General features: G+C 41.1%; 1 protein-coding gene across 2 annotated transcripts in view; it reads right to left on the reverse strand.

The window, feature by feature from the left end:
* Nucleotides 1-16,555, reverse strand: part of egfl6 (EGF-like-domain, multiple 6) — a 108,837-nt gene extending 92,282 nt beyond the window's left edge. Inside the window, exon 1 of one of the 2 annotated variants that reach the window (XM_039743617.1) lies at nucleotides 16,189-16,555. In XM_039743617.1, coding sequence (XP_039599551.1) covers nucleotides 16,189-16,262 — 74 coding nt within the window. In that variant the 5' untranslated portion in view covers nucleotides 16,263-16,555. The remainder of the gene's footprint in view (nucleotides 1-16,188) is intronic. The other variant, XM_039743618.1, reaches the window with a different exon arrangement.
* Between the last annotated feature and the right edge of the window lie 2,425 nt (nucleotides 16,556-18,980).

The following is an 18,980-nucleotide window of genomic DNA, read 5'->3' on the forward strand; positions in this document are numbered from 1 at the left end:
TCCAGTGCCTGTGCCACTGCTAATTACATTTAACCCACCGTTATTAAACTCGCTTATTTCATGTCATGTGTTGGGGAAGCTGAGCTATCCCAGACCCATTAGGCCATAGGCATGAACCACCCACTGGGTTCAAATCCTGCCCCAGTGAGTATCTGTGAAGTTTGTGTGGTCTCCTTATGTATATGTAGGATTTCTTCTACTAAATCTAAAAGACATGCAAGTAAGGTTAACTGTGGCTGGATGTGAGCAGGTTGAGGTGTATCAGGTGTCCATTCAATGATGGCTCCTGTCTTGTGCCTAATACTTCCAAGAGTCAGCTTCACCTCCCTGTAACCCTAAGTGGGTTTATTAAATGGATGAATGAATATTGACAACAGTGCATGCTTATGTTCAGCAGCCTTTATTATTTATACAGTGGTACATAAAATTTGTGTTGTCACTTTTATATCAAATACATGAAAGATGGTCTAGACGACATAGAGGTGCTTTCCTCGTGAGTGTTTGAGGTTATGAAGTCTGCCTGTTCTCCTTGCATCTGTGTGGATTTCCTGCTGATACTCTTCTCCAGTGGCATCCATAAAGTGAGATTATGTGTTATATTAAATGTTCTGTCGCTGCTCAAGGTCGATGTGCTTTGTGATTGATTATGCAGGATTTCCGCATTTCTAAGATGTGCAGGTTAGGCTAACTGGCGATTGGAAATTATTGTAAACCAGTAACGGCGTACAGTAATCTCTCGCTACTTCGCGGTTTACTTTTCGCGGATTCACGACTTTGCGGGTTTTTAAATGTAGTAGTATTTCCTAGTCTAAGAACAACAAAACAAGTTTGGTGACTAAGTGCGTTGTAACACGGGCTGTGATTGGTACATGGGAGGGAGACGACAAATCACAGCTTCCCGCTTTCTAATCGGGCCCGTGATTGGTACTTTGACTGATGCCCAGATCCCACAGCATCTCCCCTTGTCTCTCGGATGATGTCGACGAGCTACTAGACTGCCACTCCCAGCCGCTAACTGAAAAGGACCTCGAAGAGTTGACGAAGTCGGCGAGTGAAGAAAAAGAAGAGCAGCAAGAAACAGAAGTTGTCTCCCCAACTGGCTTGACTTTGGAACGGCTCGCCGAGATCTGCAGACTGGCTAAGGATCTGCAACAGCGGTCACAGGAATGGGACGACGATATGGTTCGATCGGTCCAATTTTGCAACAAGGACGACGACGTCATGACCGCCTACAAGCTGCTCTTCGACCGGAAAAAGAAGCAGCGGCAGCAACTGCCGATCACAATGTTTTTGCAGCCTCGCAGAAAAGAGCCAGTTCCTACTACTACTACGGATACACCTTCGGAAACCGTGGAAGAGGTGCCCCAGGAAATGTTAGGTAGGTCCCTGTTATTAATAGAGTAAAGGGTGGGTTGTAAACAGTACAGGGACGGTTTAAAAACATCCAAATACACGTTAAATAATTAAATAAATATGGTGTCCCTACTTCGCGGAAATTCAGTTATTGCGGCCGGCCTTGGAACCTATCTCCCGTGATAAACGAGGGATTACTGTACTGCACAATAATGTGCAGTGAATACACTTGACTTGAGCATTCCTAGTTTTCATTCTCTTTCTCTGTACATTTACCATTCCTTTGCTCAGAGATTGATGCGCTTGCTGCTTCCTGAGCAGCTCTTCTTTTCTCTACCCTAGTGGCCCGCTGCTTCTCTTCTTTTGTTGGCATCTTTTCGCATTAAAACTGATTAAGTTAGTTTTTGTGTTGTACGTTTTCTTTAATTTTTCACTTAAGCTGGCACTTAGTCTTCAATCTGCCTCAAGAATGATTAGTGAAGGTGGTAGGGAATGAGAGTGGCGCCCATACGCATGCACCGCACGGCCACCCTGCTGCATGCTGCCAAGAGTTAATTCTACAATAAAATAAAATAAAAATAAAAAGAGTAATAAAAATCACCCCGAAAGCGAATAGTAGATGTCACATAGTATATGTGTATCAAATTTCAAAGTCAATAGGTGAAACGGTTTGTGCATGGCTGGGCCCTCAGATGGGCTGTCTGCCTGTCCAGGTCTTGTTCCTGGCTTCCTGCCATGTTAGACTATGGCCATGCCCAGATTTTAGCAAGGGCTTACCGGAGCAGTAGCCGGGGGTCCCGATCTTCAGTTTTTGCAGAAAATCTGCACGGTTCATCACCAACGCTGTCTGCTGAATTGTTTCCTGAAAATTCATCATGCCAACAACTTAGTCATACTTTTTTCCCAGTGCCCCATGATGCTTGTGAGGCTAGCATGACACACATCATTAATTTCTGAGACATTCTGGGATAGATTGCAATGGCTGCAGCCAAAACAATCCCCACAAAAGTACAAATAAATATGACGTTGCAGCAAGACAGTAAATTTTTGTATCTGTTTCATTACACCATAAAATGAAAAACTAATGTCATTATTAGATTCCTTGAAATTCAAACACAAGATTTATGTGCACACTTATTGAAAATTTATCTGGGAAAAGCTACAAAAGCTGAACAAGAACAGGCTTTGATCCATAATGGGACAGGAAAGACTGAATCATTTGACTCTGGTGTCTATTGAGGGTTGGTTTGGAAAATGGATTTTGGTGAACTGATCAAAGACTTTTTCAACAAACAAATCCAGAAAAGTACAGTTTTGAAAAGCAGACATTTGTCTATATGCAGAATGGCCTATGCAGTGTTCGATATTCCTGCATTTGCAGTAGGGTTCGGTTCTTAACTTTTCACACCTTGGTTTGCGATGGAAACTTAGCAATGCCTAATTAAAGATATAAGCTTTGACAGAGCACACTTGGTTTCTCATGATTGCAGATCGCAACAGTACTTTATCACTTTGCATCACTAGTTGGACTAACCATTAATCAGCACACAACTTAGGCATTATCTTTTACACCAGTACGTCAGTATGTTTTCTCCCACACAGAAATATTATATGAGTATGTAGAATGCAGAGAAATTAATTCATACATTTATTTCTGTTAGAATTGACTACTACAGTGCATTATTCACTGGCTGTTCAAATTGATCTTTATTCCGCTTTCAGTTAATTGAAAATGCTGCTGCAAGAATGATTATAAGAACTAGAAAGTACGACCACATCACTCCAGTTCTGAAGTCTTTACACTGACTTCTAGTTAAGTTTAGGATGGTTTTTAAAATCCTCCTTCTTACATATAAAGTACCATTCCCTTGTCTGCTCTTGGTTTATATTTTGTTCTCTCTCTTTATCACACTCTTAGGGCTTGGATGAAAGAGTAGCTACTCAAGAATCCTATTTGCTATCTTAAGGCTTTTGTGTGTTCCTCTTTTTGTCATGTTTTTTATGGCTTTGAATTTAGGATAGTGATTTTGGATTTGAAGACCTTATCTTTTTTGATTGACTTTTTGTTATCGAATGTCTCTTGAAATTCTTAGCTGTTTTTTGTTGTGTATCCATCCATCCATTATCCAACCCGCTATATCCTAACTACAGGGTCACGGGGGTCTGCTGGAGCAAGGCAGAAAACAAACCCTGGGCAGGGCGCCAGCCCACCACAGTTTGTTGTGTATTTTGGGCATATTCATAATCTTCTGAATTTAATAACTTTGCATTTCTAATCCTTATTTTTTTATTTTTGTATTTTTTCTTTTAATTTAAATAAATAAAATATTGGTAAATGTAAAGTTTTGCATAGAATAGAATTTCATTTTTCATAGAATTTTAATTTTGTGCCTGAAATAAATTATAATTTTTTGCTTAAGTTTGTTACTTTTTTTACTGCTAGAGAGGAAAAGTCCAAAGATTATTTTTTTCTTTAATTTTAGGAGATGAATGAAGTCAAAAAGGTTAAAACTGGTGGATCAAAATATACAGTACATAACGTGAAAACCAAAAACAAAACCCTAAATTGAAGTCAAACACTGTAGCCACTGTTCTTTCTCACCAAGAGACAGTGAAAAAAAACTTTATTTAAAGGATCAGGAGATAAAATGTGGTTAGGAAAACAAGCAGGAGTCGTTAAGAAAAAAAAATCAAACTGTGTCACCAAGCCAATAATATTATGTAAAAATCAAAGAAGAAAATGCCAAAAACAAGCTTGTCAACCAGGAAAAATTTGATCTGAAAGAACTGCACATCAAAGGGTATTTTTAATCCAATTTCAGATGACTTGTGCTGATGAAATCACACATCATGCATTCTCGGGTGGTTACTGGATTGACTACTACAGCAAAGGCTGATGGGAAGCTTACAAAAATATTTTGCTTGTAAACAAAGAACATGGCATTTGAAATCTCCCAGAACAATAGCTGACTCAAAATAAGCCTCACTAATTCCACTCTTTGGGTTAAAAAAACATTTAGCCTTACAGATGTCTCCAAAGGCTAGTTGAAGACGGCACAAAAATTCAATAAAGACGACAAATCAGAACAGCCACAAATCCATTACCAGGAGATACTGGACAAAAGAATTTTAAACATAAAGTTTCAAGGAATTATCAACAATCTCGGATGCCTAAGAAATGCTGGGTGCTGAACTTTTACTGATGCAGCGGTGATGAGCACTTCCAGGTCATTTTCCTAACGGCATCAGAAAAAGAAGAAAGCTTATCACCAATTGTTTTCGAAACCCATAAAGGGATTATAACAAACACCATTTACAATCATGTTTATGTTTTTTTTTTTTTTTTATCATTTTACGCTGGTTATGTTCCATTGCATTCTCATTCATAATGGCTGTTACAGAAACGATTGTCATTATAAAACTCCAGTTGCACCCATTGGCCGTCTGTGTCACCACTGTCATTATATTTAAAGACAGGACTCAAAATAGCCTGTCTTCTCAACTTCATTTTAGAGAAAGCAGCTAGCTTAAATATCTTGAAAAATTCTCAAGGTGATGCTTTTGTGTTTAAGCTCTTTTGCATATAATTTGAGAAACACCTATTGGGCCTGCCTGTTTGTCCACGTGAAACAACTCGACCCCCAGTGGACCAAATTTGTTTAAAGGGGAACACTTCATTCTTCAAGGACATTTGTAGAGACGGTTCAATTTCCATTGAGATATCTTGAACAAATTGCGCTATACAAAGTTATAAAATATCAATAACCCCCATTGAAAAGCTCTTCTCTTCAGGCCGCCTCCACTCTTCTCCTCCAAGACTTCATCATTCTTCCGCCCGACTCCAGCCATCGAATGGAGAGGCGGCCCCTTTTATCTGCACCCAGACGTGCTCCAGGTGCCTCCCGATTAGCTTCCGCCTGCACTCCCCAGTGTGGCGGAAGTACTTGCTGCGCACCCAGAAGCACTCCGGGTGTCCCTGGTCTTCTTCCCCCCAGCACTTCCGGTGTTGGAAGTGCTGTGGGCCAGGGCTCCTCAGGCATTGGGGCACCCCCTGGCGGTGACAATGGGCCCCTATAGGGTTGAGCTTCCAAGCTCATTACCCGTGGTCCCCAAAACCACCAGGGTGGTCGCCCCCTCGTGGTCTGGAGGAGACGTAAGCCCTCCTCCAGTCCTCCTGGGCATCCTGGCTGGGTACCACCTTTAGCCATTCCTCACAATGCAAACACCATAGTAACAACAGCTGAGTGTGAGTTTCAAAGTGGGGTTCTGTGTCTGCCCACTGCACCAGGATACCACCCAACTTACTTAGTGTTGCAATAATTAATTAAGTTATCAGGTAAATCTGATTTCAAATGCCAAGCGTATGCTGTGCATGGATCAGCTTTTATGGGTAATCATTGATTGAATTTACTGCCACAGATAAAAATATTTGTGACTAGCTGTGTAAGCCCGTGCTGTAAAAAGCCTGGGCTCCTAAAAACTATTGAAATCATCAGAAAAAAAATTGAAATGGAGAGTCGGCGGTTTCGTTTTGTGGACGTGCTTGCTCCCCTTGTCTATCAGTGGCTAAGCGAGTTTCTCTGTCGTTTGTCTTTCCTCAGCGGTTTCACTTTGGCAACGGTGTCGCTTTCTACCAGCTTCTTGCTGTAGCCTCGTCCTTCTGTCTTCTTCCGACTTGTTAACTTGGGGCCACCTTGCTGGTTTTCTGACGATTTGTCCTACTTTGTTGAAGTATCCTACCGTATATGTTACACCCATCCGTTAATTGTAAGTCGTAACATTAAACTTATAACATTATACCATGTCATCATTTAACATGTTGTATTTAGAAGTTGTCTATCAGATTTATGGAAATGTTAACATTTCTCAATTTATTCTATATGCATCATTTAATGCCCGAAAGAGACACAGCCTGATGCAAAGATTTCACAAGACGGTCATTACTCATGCATGGATACAATGGCCTGTACAAGATTAAAAGTCACACATGCAAAATATCCAACTTATAAAATGTTGACAGTAAATACCTATGCAGTAAGCTTCCAGAAAAGTTGCGTAATTTTGGTCCGCGCATGCGTAGTATCAGTGAGTAGATCATTTTGATGGGTAGGATGTTTCGTTTGAACACCGGCCCTTTGAGTTTCATGCTGTAGCCTCGCACTTACGGGCCTGACAGACAGACAGACACACTTCCATGTGTAGACGATTATATATAAAATGAAAGGACAGAAGTGCCTTTCTTTAAAGCTCTCACTCCTTCCTGAAATCTTTTTCTGTATTAATCAGAATAATGCTATGGGCATTTAGAAGAGAGTATGAATACCTGCGCCATGATGTTTCCCTTCCTTTCAGAGAAAGATGAAGGATATGTTAGAAAGAGAATCCTTTCAGCCATTTTATATGAGCAGTTCTGATGCAATTACAACCCTGTAATAGTTAAAAATTAGTAGGAAAATGAGAAGCGTTCTATGAAAGTGTTTTGGTCACATTTATTTTAGTGGATTCTGACCAAGATATAAAAAAGTGATTTCTGCTTCATGTAATTCTTCATTTGAGTCCAGTGCTGAGAGGTCACATATAGTATTTCAAACAATAAAGTGTATGGACTCCACTGATGGAGACAAGCAGAAGGAGAATGAATGGAAGGGCAGAGGTGCCCACCATCAGTAACCCTTCATATGCCATATTAAACAACTCAGCAAGAGAGCAGGATACCTTTAAACTATTCTGAAAATCATGCATGGTTTAGATAGCATACTTGTAAAGGTCTGCATGCTGAAAAGTGGGGCCTGCATTGTGAAATTCAAGGCCTGCCACTACTTCCTTTGACAGGAGCCACAGCTCTCTCTGCCCATGCAAGCCTAGACTTATCTGCAGAGACGGACCATGAAAGCCATTAGAATGCATGAAAGCAGGGAAATTGTGGGTGTAGTGAAGCAAGAAATGGCCTATTTACATTTCAGGGTAATTATTCAAAGTATTTATTGCCCATGCAGTTCAGAAACTTTGAGTGTTTGATTACTAGGTTTCCTCCATTTATGCAAGATACTGGATAATATCATCATCAAATGTGTCCCCGAACATTTCATTCAGCACCTTTCTTGCCAGGGTTAGTTGTTTGAAGTGCTACGAGACACGTATTAACATAACATAACAGACTTAACGGACTTTCAAAACTCGATTTGATGTTTTTTTGGAAGAAATAAGTGCATAGGACTGGCAAGCTTTGCTGGGCTGAATGGCCTGTTCTCGTCTAGATTTTTCTAATGTTCTAACATAACATAACAGCATTCTCAAACATACTGTGACAGATGGCCGGGGCCCATGCCTGGCCGGGACGCCCCTTCACCACATCTGCCAGGGGTACAAGGATGGGAAGCCCAGTATCTCCCCCTGGACACAAGGTGGCACCAACCCTGTGTTGAAGTGGTGCCTCGGACTCCCCCAGAGCTTCATGTGGGTTGGAGTTCTGTGCTGCTCTGTGGTGTTCCTCAGGCGCCACCTGGGGGTGCTGCAACCGGAGCGACTGGCCCCTTTTGGGCACTGGTTTCACCGCACCTGGAAGTGCAGCTGGAGGCCAGCAATCAACCACCTGGAGCACTTCCGGGTGCCTGATAAAAGGGAGCCAGAAACCACAACTCGATGGCCAGAGTCGGGAGGAGGAGGACTAAGCTTGTGGAGGAGTGGTGGTCGGAGAGAGAGGATAGTGGTGTTGTGACTTATTGGTGCTTGGGACTGTGTTGTGGCTGGAGGGATTATGGGGAAGACGTGCCCTCCAGCTGAAGAAAAATAAGAATCTTTTGGTTTATACGTGCTTCCCGTGTTAAGTCTGTGCTGGGTCAGGTGCCTATATAGCGCCTATTTATTACAACACTTAATACATAACAGGATCAAGGGGTGGCTGGAGTCTATGCTGCCAAAATTAGGCTCATGGCATGAACCAACCTTGAACAGACCCCGTTCACACATTTAGCAATAAAAGGCACCGTACAGTTGCTCAGCCTCAGGTGTATGTCAATGGGATGAAGAAAAAAACTGGAGAACATTGAGAAAAACCAAAGTAGAAACAGGGAGAATTTGGCGTGTGCATGCCTGAGATGCCAGTTACCCTTATATAAAAGGTGATCAGATTCCCCCTGAAAGAATATGGGACAGCCCCTCTGAGGAAGCTGTGGTGGCCCTGATCTCTAACGACAATGATCAGGCTTACCTGGATGAAGTGTAGAGTCTGTCACACTGGTGTCAGGACAACAGTCTTCTCTTGAATGCCATTAAGACAAAAGGAGTTGCTTTTGAACTTTGGGAGAAAACAGCAAGGGTGCTACCACCCCTCAGAATTAACACCACTCACGTGGAGAAGGTGAACAGTTTTTATTCTTTAAGGTCCAAATCACAGAGGACCTGACCTGATCCAAACACATCAGCACTTTGGTAAAGAAGGAACGCAATGTCTTTACCACCTCCAACACTTCAGGGATTTTTGAGCACTGACATGGAACCATAAATGGAAAATTCAACACCAGGGTCTCTTTTATAAAACTTTACTTGCATGCAAGCATGAAAATACACTTATGCCAAAAAGTGAACATGACTAACAAATGTGCAAATTGAAAATGCATTTATTCTCTCAGAGTAGAATGGTTGTGGGTGGTAGTCCTCAAGTCCCCAGTAAATCTTAGAGTGCTGTAAAGTACACACAATTGATGCAAGAGTGAAGAGGACAAGCTCGAGCTCCCATGAAGTACAAAGCACTGTGAAGAAACGACGCATGGTTGACAATGTGGGGAAGGGGGGAGGTTACCCCATGAAGCACTGAGCACTGCTAAGCAACAAAACACAATTGTCCCCAGTGAAGCAACACACTATCACGTGTGTTCAAAAATGCTGCGCAGCACCATTAAAGTTGCAAATGACTTGTGCGTTAATGGAATATCAATGCTTACATTTAACAAAAGCAGCTTCATTCTTGATAGCTTCCCTTATTGCAATATGAGTTCAGTAAATTGCTCTGATTATGTTAAGAAAATTGGAGAATTCCGTTTTTAAGTTGGCAATATTTTAGGTGCGTTTGCATGAAATTCACAAAGCACCTATTGCGATAGACATTGCATGTTGCCCTCCGTAGACCAATTTTGTTGAAATGTGGCACACTTATTCTTTAAGGAAACTAGGAGGCTTTGCCCCCTGCTCGCTTTGCTCGCCAACCCGCCTGTGCTACGCACCAGCAAATTTGCATCTATGTTGCTCGCGTATGTGGATTTCATTTTCACCAAACAACAAAACTTTTAATTCTCGCAGATAGGCCTCTTCATTGGGAAGAAACATTACTTTTCCCCAATGGCAACATGAATTTGACGATCTACAAGTCTCCGACTTAAAGTTTAAAGCAAAACAATATCTAAATACTTCTGTGTCATATCACCGATGTCCATGTATTCAATCTCTTTTCGCGTTTACCTTTTTATCAATATCACATTGAATTTTGATTCCGTGTTTGGAATTACATTGTGACAAAGCAACATATAACTGCTCGTGAGTGAATATCGTTTCTTTCTCTCTACAAGAATGTGTATGACAATAGCATTCACACAAATGAGAAATGATTGAACCAAGTGCATGGTAATGTGGACAGAACTATTTCAGATCTCTTTGCATAAGCTCTTAAGCTCAGGGCTTGAAATTTTCTCTCACGAGATTTCACCAAACAACAAATCTTTTAATTCTCGCAGATACGCCTCTTCATTGGGAAGAAACACAAATTTTTTTCCCTGATGGCAACATGAATTAGACGATCTACAAGTCTCCGACTTGAAGTTTAAATCTGAACAATATAGTCAATCTCTTTTTGCTGTCTGTTATTTCACCAAGTAATAATTTCTGTTTGTTTGTGCTAATGTGATATTTACTATCCATTTTTTGAGACATTCGAATTTTCGTACTTCCATTATCTCTAACCTGCTCTGCATGTTTACCGCACCAACAATTTTGGAATCTTTTAATTCTCGCACATACACCTCTTCATTGGGAAGAAACACTACTTTTTATTCCCTGATGGCAACATGAATTAGACGATCTACAAGTCTCTGAGTTAAAGTTTAAATCTGAACATTATATTCGATCTCTTTTCGCTATTACATTATTTCACCGAGAAATAATTTCCATTTGCTTGCGCAAATGTGATCTTTACTATCCTTTTTTTGAGACTTTCAAATTTTCATACTTCCATTATCTCTAATCTACTCTGCATGTGTACCGCACCAACGTTTTTGAATTCCTTACGACGTTCTACTTTGTCTTTTAATTTGTTTTGTTATTTCTGGCCCTGGGAATGGTTAAATCTCTTCTTGCGGGACGAGTAAGTGTCTCTTTGAGAAAATCACGTCCATCTCCTTCCAAGATTTTTTTTATAATAGAGAGATTTGTCAAGACACTTCCATTTGCCTTAAAAAAAGCTTGAACAGATCACACTGTACACAGTTTTAGACAATGCCGATGATGGCAAGCAGATCCCCAATACAAGGTAGTGAAAAACCAGCAGACTGAATATACTGTACTCACTCGATTGAAGCTTGGCTAAAATATTCTTGACCTGTTGGTCAGTTCCCTGAGAAGTGACAACAGGTAACCAATATTAACTGATGAAAAACCAAAGAAGATCTTCATTGCAAATTTGCAGTATTAGCCCTCTTAGAAGGGAACTAAAATAACATCTGTACATTACATTCATCACATTTTATGTGTAATATGTTTGCCATGTTAAAGCACATTATAATAACAGGCTCGGTGCTATAAATTATTATACACGTGAGTCATGTGTGTGCAAATATTCCAAGATTCGAAAATATCCAAAATCCTCTTGGTGCCAGGCATTTCAGATTAGGAATTCTCAACCTGTGCTGCAGGTGTACAATGCTGTATACAAACACGTTTACACAGCTCATACACATAACAACTCTAAAGCCATTCATATAATAAGGTACTTTAATTCATACCTTATGCACTTGCTGGGTCGTATTGCTATGTCACAATGCTGTCTCCAACCACTTTGAAGTTGCTTGCACATATGATAATTGAATTACAGTATAAAGCCCTATACAGCCTTTCAGGTCATATTATATTTATGCTTTTGAATAATGTACCAACAGACATAAGATTGCGTAAATTGTTTCAGCTACAAGTCCTGGCCCACCTGGTACACTATGTTTTTTTGGTATTTATATGATGAGTAATATCTCTGCATCCTCCATTGAAAATAAAATGTCCAATACCAAATGTATGTTTTATAACTTGGTTTTTCTCAGAACCAAATACATTTGTTTTTCATAAAATGAAATTCTCTCTGAAGTTTTTTGATGAACGAGCACACACATTTTTGACAGATTCAGCAAGCTGTCTCAGAACTACGTGCCTTGATATCTCACTGGCGCAGTTACTAGTTTGAAAACTTAACTTCATAAACACAGAGCATCAGATTGGTCTAAAAATGCCTGTTTTAAATAGAATTGATATTGATAACTTTAATGCATTGAAGGTTGTCTGCGCTAAAGTGCACCATGTGCATACCGCTCTGTTGAGAAATGAATTATTTAAAATACGGCAGAAATTAGATTTTTTTTTTCTAAATAAAAAATTGGGAAACTAAAATTGTGCAATACGAGTAAATACGTGATTGCTCTGGGACCAGCCACTCACCCAATGGATGAATTATTTAAGCTGCTGTTTTCATCCAGATTGACTTCAAAATCACAAGGATTGATTGTTTTTACAACTCCTACAGCAGACAGCTGAGTAGATTTGTTTAGGGTCCCGGAGTGACACAGTAGCACTTCTTGATCCTGTAGCCTTTCAGTCTGACGTCACACAAACAGGGCCACACCAACTCATAGGAGCAAAGACATATTTAAGTTCTGATAAACTGCTGGGAATTTCCCTTTCACAGTGTATCTGTGATATTTTCCAATAGTGAACTATTTAATAGTCAGAAGAACCCTTGGGGTTTACATTTAATTTTGTTCCTTGGCTGCACTACACATTAATAAAGAAGCAATATTGTTATTTTTGGATTACAATATTGGATATCATTTTAAAATGAAAATTCACTCTTTTTATTTGACTTCTTAGTAGCCATTTTCCATTGCCAGTGTCTAGTCTGTTTAGAGCTTAATTGCTCTCAGTATCCTCCACTGGATTAGGTGAGACCAATAATGGATGGAGAGAGCTCCTTATTGGTCAAGAAGACACCATAATGGAGGTCACAGCATGCCGACCGGTGAACTGAAGTCATTTCTTATTTCTGTGTAAATGGAAAAATAGCTGAGTTTCTTTTCCAGCTGGTCCCTATCACAAAACGCTGTAGCCTAAGGAATGTGTCAGCATTTGAAATTCCACAATATTCCAGAGTACAGGTGACTTGATGGTGGCCCCCTACTATGTTGTTCGACTGGGGGAATGAAAGTGATTCTAATAAGGTGCCTAGAGCTAGGTGACGTGACCATCCCATGTGTGTGGGTGTGTGTGCATACATTGTAGACTACAATAATGCTCACAACAGAATTAGAATGAAAAATAAACATACTCCTTTTATCTGTTTTGCTCTATTTAATAAGTGTGTACATTTTTGATTTTAATTAAATGCTTGTTCTAAATATTAAATATTTCTTTCCTATGAATTGAAACTTAGGGATTAAAACAAAGCTCCTTAAATGACCTTCTGTTAGTGTTCAGTTCTGCTCTTCTGAGGTATCTCCATTTAACCTGACTTTTACAGATCTCAGTATACATTGGTGGCCTGTAGGTGGCATCTCACAACCCCAAACACCATCACAGTCCACCTATCCATCCATTATCCAACCCACTATATCCTAACTACAGGGTCACGGGGGTCTGCTGGAGCCAATCCCAGCCAACACAGGGCGCAAGGCAGGAAACAAACCCTGGGCAGGGCGCCAGCCCACCGCAGGGCACACACACACATCAAGCACACACTAGGGACATTTTACAATCGCCAATGCACCTAACCTGCATGTCTTTGGAATGTGGGAGGAAACCGGAGCACCCGGAGGAAATCCACGCAGACACGGGGAGAACATGCAAACTCCATGTAGTGAGGACCCGGGAAGCGAACCCGGGTCTCCTAACTGCAAGGCACAGTCCAAATATGATAAAAAAAAAACAAAAAAATATAAAACCTAAATAAGTAATACAAGGGAACAGCCAAGTACAATTAAAGCCAGAAAACAATAAACCCCTGTGACCCTGGAGATCCTAACTAAATGGCAGGAGAACACCTGGCTACTCAGTTTCAGGCTTCCTCTGCTCACCTGTCACTACTTGGGTCTTTTCCTCCCTCTATCCAGCTGAGCTCTTGTCACCAACAGCCTCCTAACTCTAAACTCCCTGATTAAAGGAAACAAGTGGCTTTTATATTGCGCCCCATCCACCTTCTGGGTACCCCTCCATAAGCACTCCCAAGGTCTCTGTCGTCATACGGGTAGAACTTCCCCTAGCAGCACCAGAGATTCTCTTGCACGTTAGCCTCGCTGCAGAGGTTTACTGGACAGGGCCAGTTTGGTTGTCCTCTTCAGTATGCTTGTGAGGCTAAAACAACACATAATCCCTTAGTGGACTGGGGGACCTCAAACCCTGCAACAGAGCTTATATTATGACCCATGGGGTCTTGAATTACCTACTGCTGTGAAAGTGAAATCCTGTGATGGTCAATAAGGGTACCACTTCACAAACTCTCGAAGCTGTGTTGTGGTTAATGCTGTTCCCTCTTGGATCCTACTTCCTGGCCTCAGATCCCATATCTGGAGACTGCTTGTGTGGAGTTTGTACATTCTCCATGTGTGTGTGTGGGTTGGGGAGGGTTCCATAAGATACTTCAGTTTTCCCCCCTTATCTTCAAACATATGCATGTTAGATGAATTGGTAAGGAGGGTGTGATGGACTGGTGCCCTGCCCACCGTAGCTGGGGTCATCTCTGGCAACACTCACAAACCCGAACAGGATTAAATAATGAATGTCGCCCTGCCCGGGGTTTGATAACTGCCTTGCACCCTGTGTTGGCTGGGATTGGCTCCAGCAGACCCCCGTGACCCTGTAGTTAGGATATAGCAGGTTGGATAATGGATGGATGGATGTATGAATTCAGAATGGAAATATGGAAAAGGAAACTGTGGGCTTGTGAATGAGGTGAATATTTTTGCAAGTTCTGACCCAGAATTCAATGCAAATATTACACTGTCTCTGTCAGAAATTCACCCATCCATACACATATTTTCAAATTTGCTCAGTCCAGTTCAGGGTCACATGGGGGCTTCAGCCAAAGACAGTAACCACCAGGACCAGACCAGGAGTTCAGCCCTGAGCACAGTTACACACATCTTGGAGATGTGCAAGGAAATCAGGAGTACCTGGAAGAAAGCCCATGCAGAGTGTGAGAAAATGTACAAACTCCACATACGTACATGATGATTCGTAATTTGAATTTTGAATTCCTCTTTAAGAATTAATAAAGTCCACCTACAAGTATTCTAATCTAATCTAATCTATTTCAAATCGAATCTAATCTGATCTAGTCTAATCTAACCTAATGATAGGCAGCAGCATTAACCACAGTCCTCTCCTTCAAAATTGGAAATGAGGTAAAACCAAGAATTACTTCTGAAGTCTGCACTTTCTTTTTTCAAATTCAAACTTTGGGAGATGTAGATTATCAGCCATTAAGAATGAAATTGTGAAAGAGGACATGCAGGTGATGGGTGCAACAGAACAAGATGCAGAGGACAGAAAAATATGGAAAAAGTTGATGCGCTGTGGCAACCCCTAACGGGAGCAGCAGAAAGAAAAAGAAGAAGAAGAATGAAATTGTGAAACAGGAACTCAATTCCAGAATGGGAAGCACTGCTGCACCAACTCCCCCCCTGCTATCTTGTCCTTGTTATGCAATAAGGTGGCCATTTCTGGCTGTGCCCACTGGGCACCTGTCTTGCAGTCCTGGAAATCCACGTCTTGAGTTTAGGGAGCCTAAACAATTTAACCTCTCCTCTGGTATGCAGAGCCCAATCAAGTCTACAGATGTTTTATATTTTAACAACACACTGACTGCTCTCTAAAAATAACCAGGAGCCTCCTTGCCGGTTAATGAAACTGAACACTCGCCTGGCTAATCCAAATAAACCAGAATAGCCACCAGGAAGGGGGAAGGAAATGGCGACAGGTTCCCTCTCGATCATAAGCAGTTGCTGCCCCATTTTTAGCTGGCTATAACATATACTGCACCATTGCAAATAACAGAGTTCATGTAGTTAACTTTACGATAAAGCAGAGGAGGCAGAAGAGACAGGCAGAATGGAGTATTGCTGTCCATCGTGATGCTGCTCATTGCAGTTCTACTTTCAGATGCTGGATCAAATTAAACCCAAACCAACAGATTCATATTAAGCCATTTTGAGAACAATTAGGGCTTTACTATTGTTATGTGACACAAATTAAGAGACGAATAAACACAGAGCTAACTGACTTACTGTCACGTGTAAAGAGTACAGTGAAATTCTTAGTTGCGTGTCCCACATCTCTGCTCTCCTGCATAGGTAAGCCTAATTAAAACCGCTGTCTTTGGTGCCTTTTCAGTCATATTACGATCAAACAAAGACTTTGGAGCACAGCACTAACTGACTAATAGATACATTCAGGTAGATCTCACCTTCAGTGATTAAAAGTGACCCTTGAGCTGCAGTGCTAGTCAGTGGTGTTAAAGCTGTACAGTTTGCACGTCACTCCTAGCCATGCTACTAATCCTACTTTGAAAGTTTTGAAAAAGCTGCGACCAACCTGAAGCCTTCAGCGTCCTGGCAATAAGCATACAGCAAGAGGGACACAAGACTCGTGAAGGTAATCTGCACCATGGCTCTCCGTTCAGTCAGCTCCAGCTCTAGAAAGCAGCTCTGCTGGCTCCAGACCGTTTCGATTGCAAGTCCAAAAGTTTGCTTTGCTTTGCTTCTACAGGCTGCTGTATGTCCCCCTGCTCTTTCTCACTCCATGGGCTTTGCTGGGGTGCTGCTCTCTAACCGTGCAGATTAGGACCAGACCTGTTGACCTCTCAGGCTTCCCCTGGTGTGTCTTTGTTATGCCTTGTCCTGCCGAGGGCTGCTACTGATTGGATTCTCCTGTCGAAGAGCTCTTGCTCTTTCAGTTAAAATTCCTGAGGTGGGCTGTCACTACAATAAATGACACAAGGAGGGGAGGTGGTGGGATTGGAGGGGAGTGGGGGTGGGGGGTAGCGCGGTGCTGGCTTTCTCTAAAGCTGAACACAGACATACAGTACATGCACACATTCGCCAATAATGACTAACAGATTTCTTCCTTCTTTGAGCTGAAACGGTCTGACGTATAGCGAATATGAAAAGTCCATATGCCCTCACTGAAATGTCAGCTTGTGTTGATGTGATGGCTGAAATCTTGGCAGACCATTTTTCATCTTCAGTGAGATCTTGTAACCAATAATTCAAATACTTAAACTAACTTAGCTCCTTAGGTGTGTACCTTCAGTAACTAACATTTTACCTTTTGATTTGGTTTGGATTTGTCTCTCTCCCTAATAATTTAGCACACCGGGATTTTGTAACTTTATCCAAATCTCCTTAGCCAAAGTGTTTAAGCTCAGCCAAATCGTGAGTAGATTTCCTGTGGAAGTAGGAGAATCCACAGATTTCCTTGATGATTTTGGATCAGGATCAATTTGTTCAATTGCAGGACATTGACTTTCATCCTTTAAGCCATTCATTGATTGAGTTGAAAGGGGAAATTATTTGGTAACATTTTACAATAAGGGTGTGGCAGAACACGTCACAGATTCAGCTCATTTGTAGTTTTAAGAGCTAATTATACCACTTTATCAATAATATCATTAGTTATTTTTGGTAAATACTAGGGGTGGATGTATTATGAAACAGATGAAGCTTAAGAGCCCCTAATCCCTGGGTGCACCAGAAGCGACTTTAGTCCATATTCCTTAAAAATGTGGGTGTCTCCTGTAAGAGTAGTTATTCATTTTTTTTTTAAATTTGAGGAACAAACCCATTGAAGAAGATAACAAGTGGTTACCAGTGTTGGTTACTAGTTCATATGAGCGGGTTCATTGAACAAGCTCATTTTTCTAAGAACGGTGAACTTAATGTAACATATTTGCAGGTGAAGAACTTGAACGTGAGCTAGTTCAGTTTTATGTGACATTCTGGATCTGGTTCAGGTCCAGATTAAACGTTTTGCCTTACCGTGTAATGTAGGGGTGGAGTTGAATCCCAATACGGTATTCGGTTAAGCACAGATAGTGGATTTTTACGTAAATTTATTTTGTACAAATTTTTTGCCAATTATTTGTATTTAGAAAAAATAACTTAAAATCAAACAGCGCTGTCTTTGTCTGCCTGCTTGTGTTTAAGCTGCACCCCTGCTGACGTACACACGCGATGAAGCTCCGCTTTCACGTTTAGGAAAACGTTGTACTTCACAAGGCCACTTTATATATTTCCCCATTGGACATGCAATATGTGACATGAATTTTGACCGGCAGCATAATTTGACCAGCAGTGTAATAGGTTAGTTCACCTACACGCTGGTTCCACAGTCACCATTTGTCACGCGATTGGAAATAGAGCGGTAATTTATATGTATACTTGCATCTATTTGTTTTCTTTCTTGACTGGGAAGATATTAACATATACTGTATGGTTATATGTGTTTGTTGCTGGGTATAACTCAATAAAGTGTATTTAAATAAAAAAATTCTTCATTTTAATAATCCTTCTATATAAAAGCGGTCAGGATTGTCCTTCCGTCCCGTGAGTGCTACGCAGGCGCGGAGTTTCACACACCGGTCCATTTTGCAATGCACGATGGGATTTGTAGTTTTGTTTTTCCAGGTAACAGATGATTTTCTACTCCAGACTGTGCGATATCTTCTTCTTCTTCTTTCTTACTATATAAAAGCGGTCGGGATTGTCCTTCCGTCCCATGAGTGGAAAGCGTAGTGGTATTCCGCTTATCACAGACTTACTACTTGCAGCTTGCGGTACGAAGCGACATGATGTGAGCAGAGTTCTGGTGCTCCCATCGTTCCCTTGCTTTTGTGCGCGATGCGCTGGAAAAATAGACACAATTATGTCTCTGGAAATAATTAATGTTGATGGAGTACAAATGCCTCACCGCGTAGTAAATATCAGGGGGGTTCTAAAGGGCGACCTCAATATAGAAAAAAGGATTAAATTTCATCACAAAAATAACAGAAACTACGAGTATGAAAGTAATACCGCTCAAATGCAATATAACCAAATTAATGAGTTTGTATAAATATCAAATTGATCTACATATTGAATTTCCTTAAGAAGTGATCAACTTAAAAGTTGGTCGCCTTAAAAGGCGGGTCAGCCTAGTAATAATAATTCTTTGCATTTATATAGCACTTTTCTCACTACTCAAAGCGCTCAGCAATTGCAGGTAAAGGGCCTTGCTCAAGGACCCAACAGAGCAGAGTCCCTTTTGGCATTTACAGGATTCGAATCAGCAACCTTCCGATTGCCAGTGCACATCCTTATCTTCCCTCGCCTTGTATTTTATTTCAGAAC

This window comes from Polypterus senegalus, chromosome 2 (assembly GCF_016835505.1).
Source record: "Polypterus senegalus isolate Bchr_013 chromosome 2, ASM1683550v1, whole genome shotgun sequence".
Lineage (NCBI taxonomy): Eukaryota > Metazoa > Chordata > Cladistia > Polypteriformes > Polypteridae > Polypterus > Polypterus senegalus.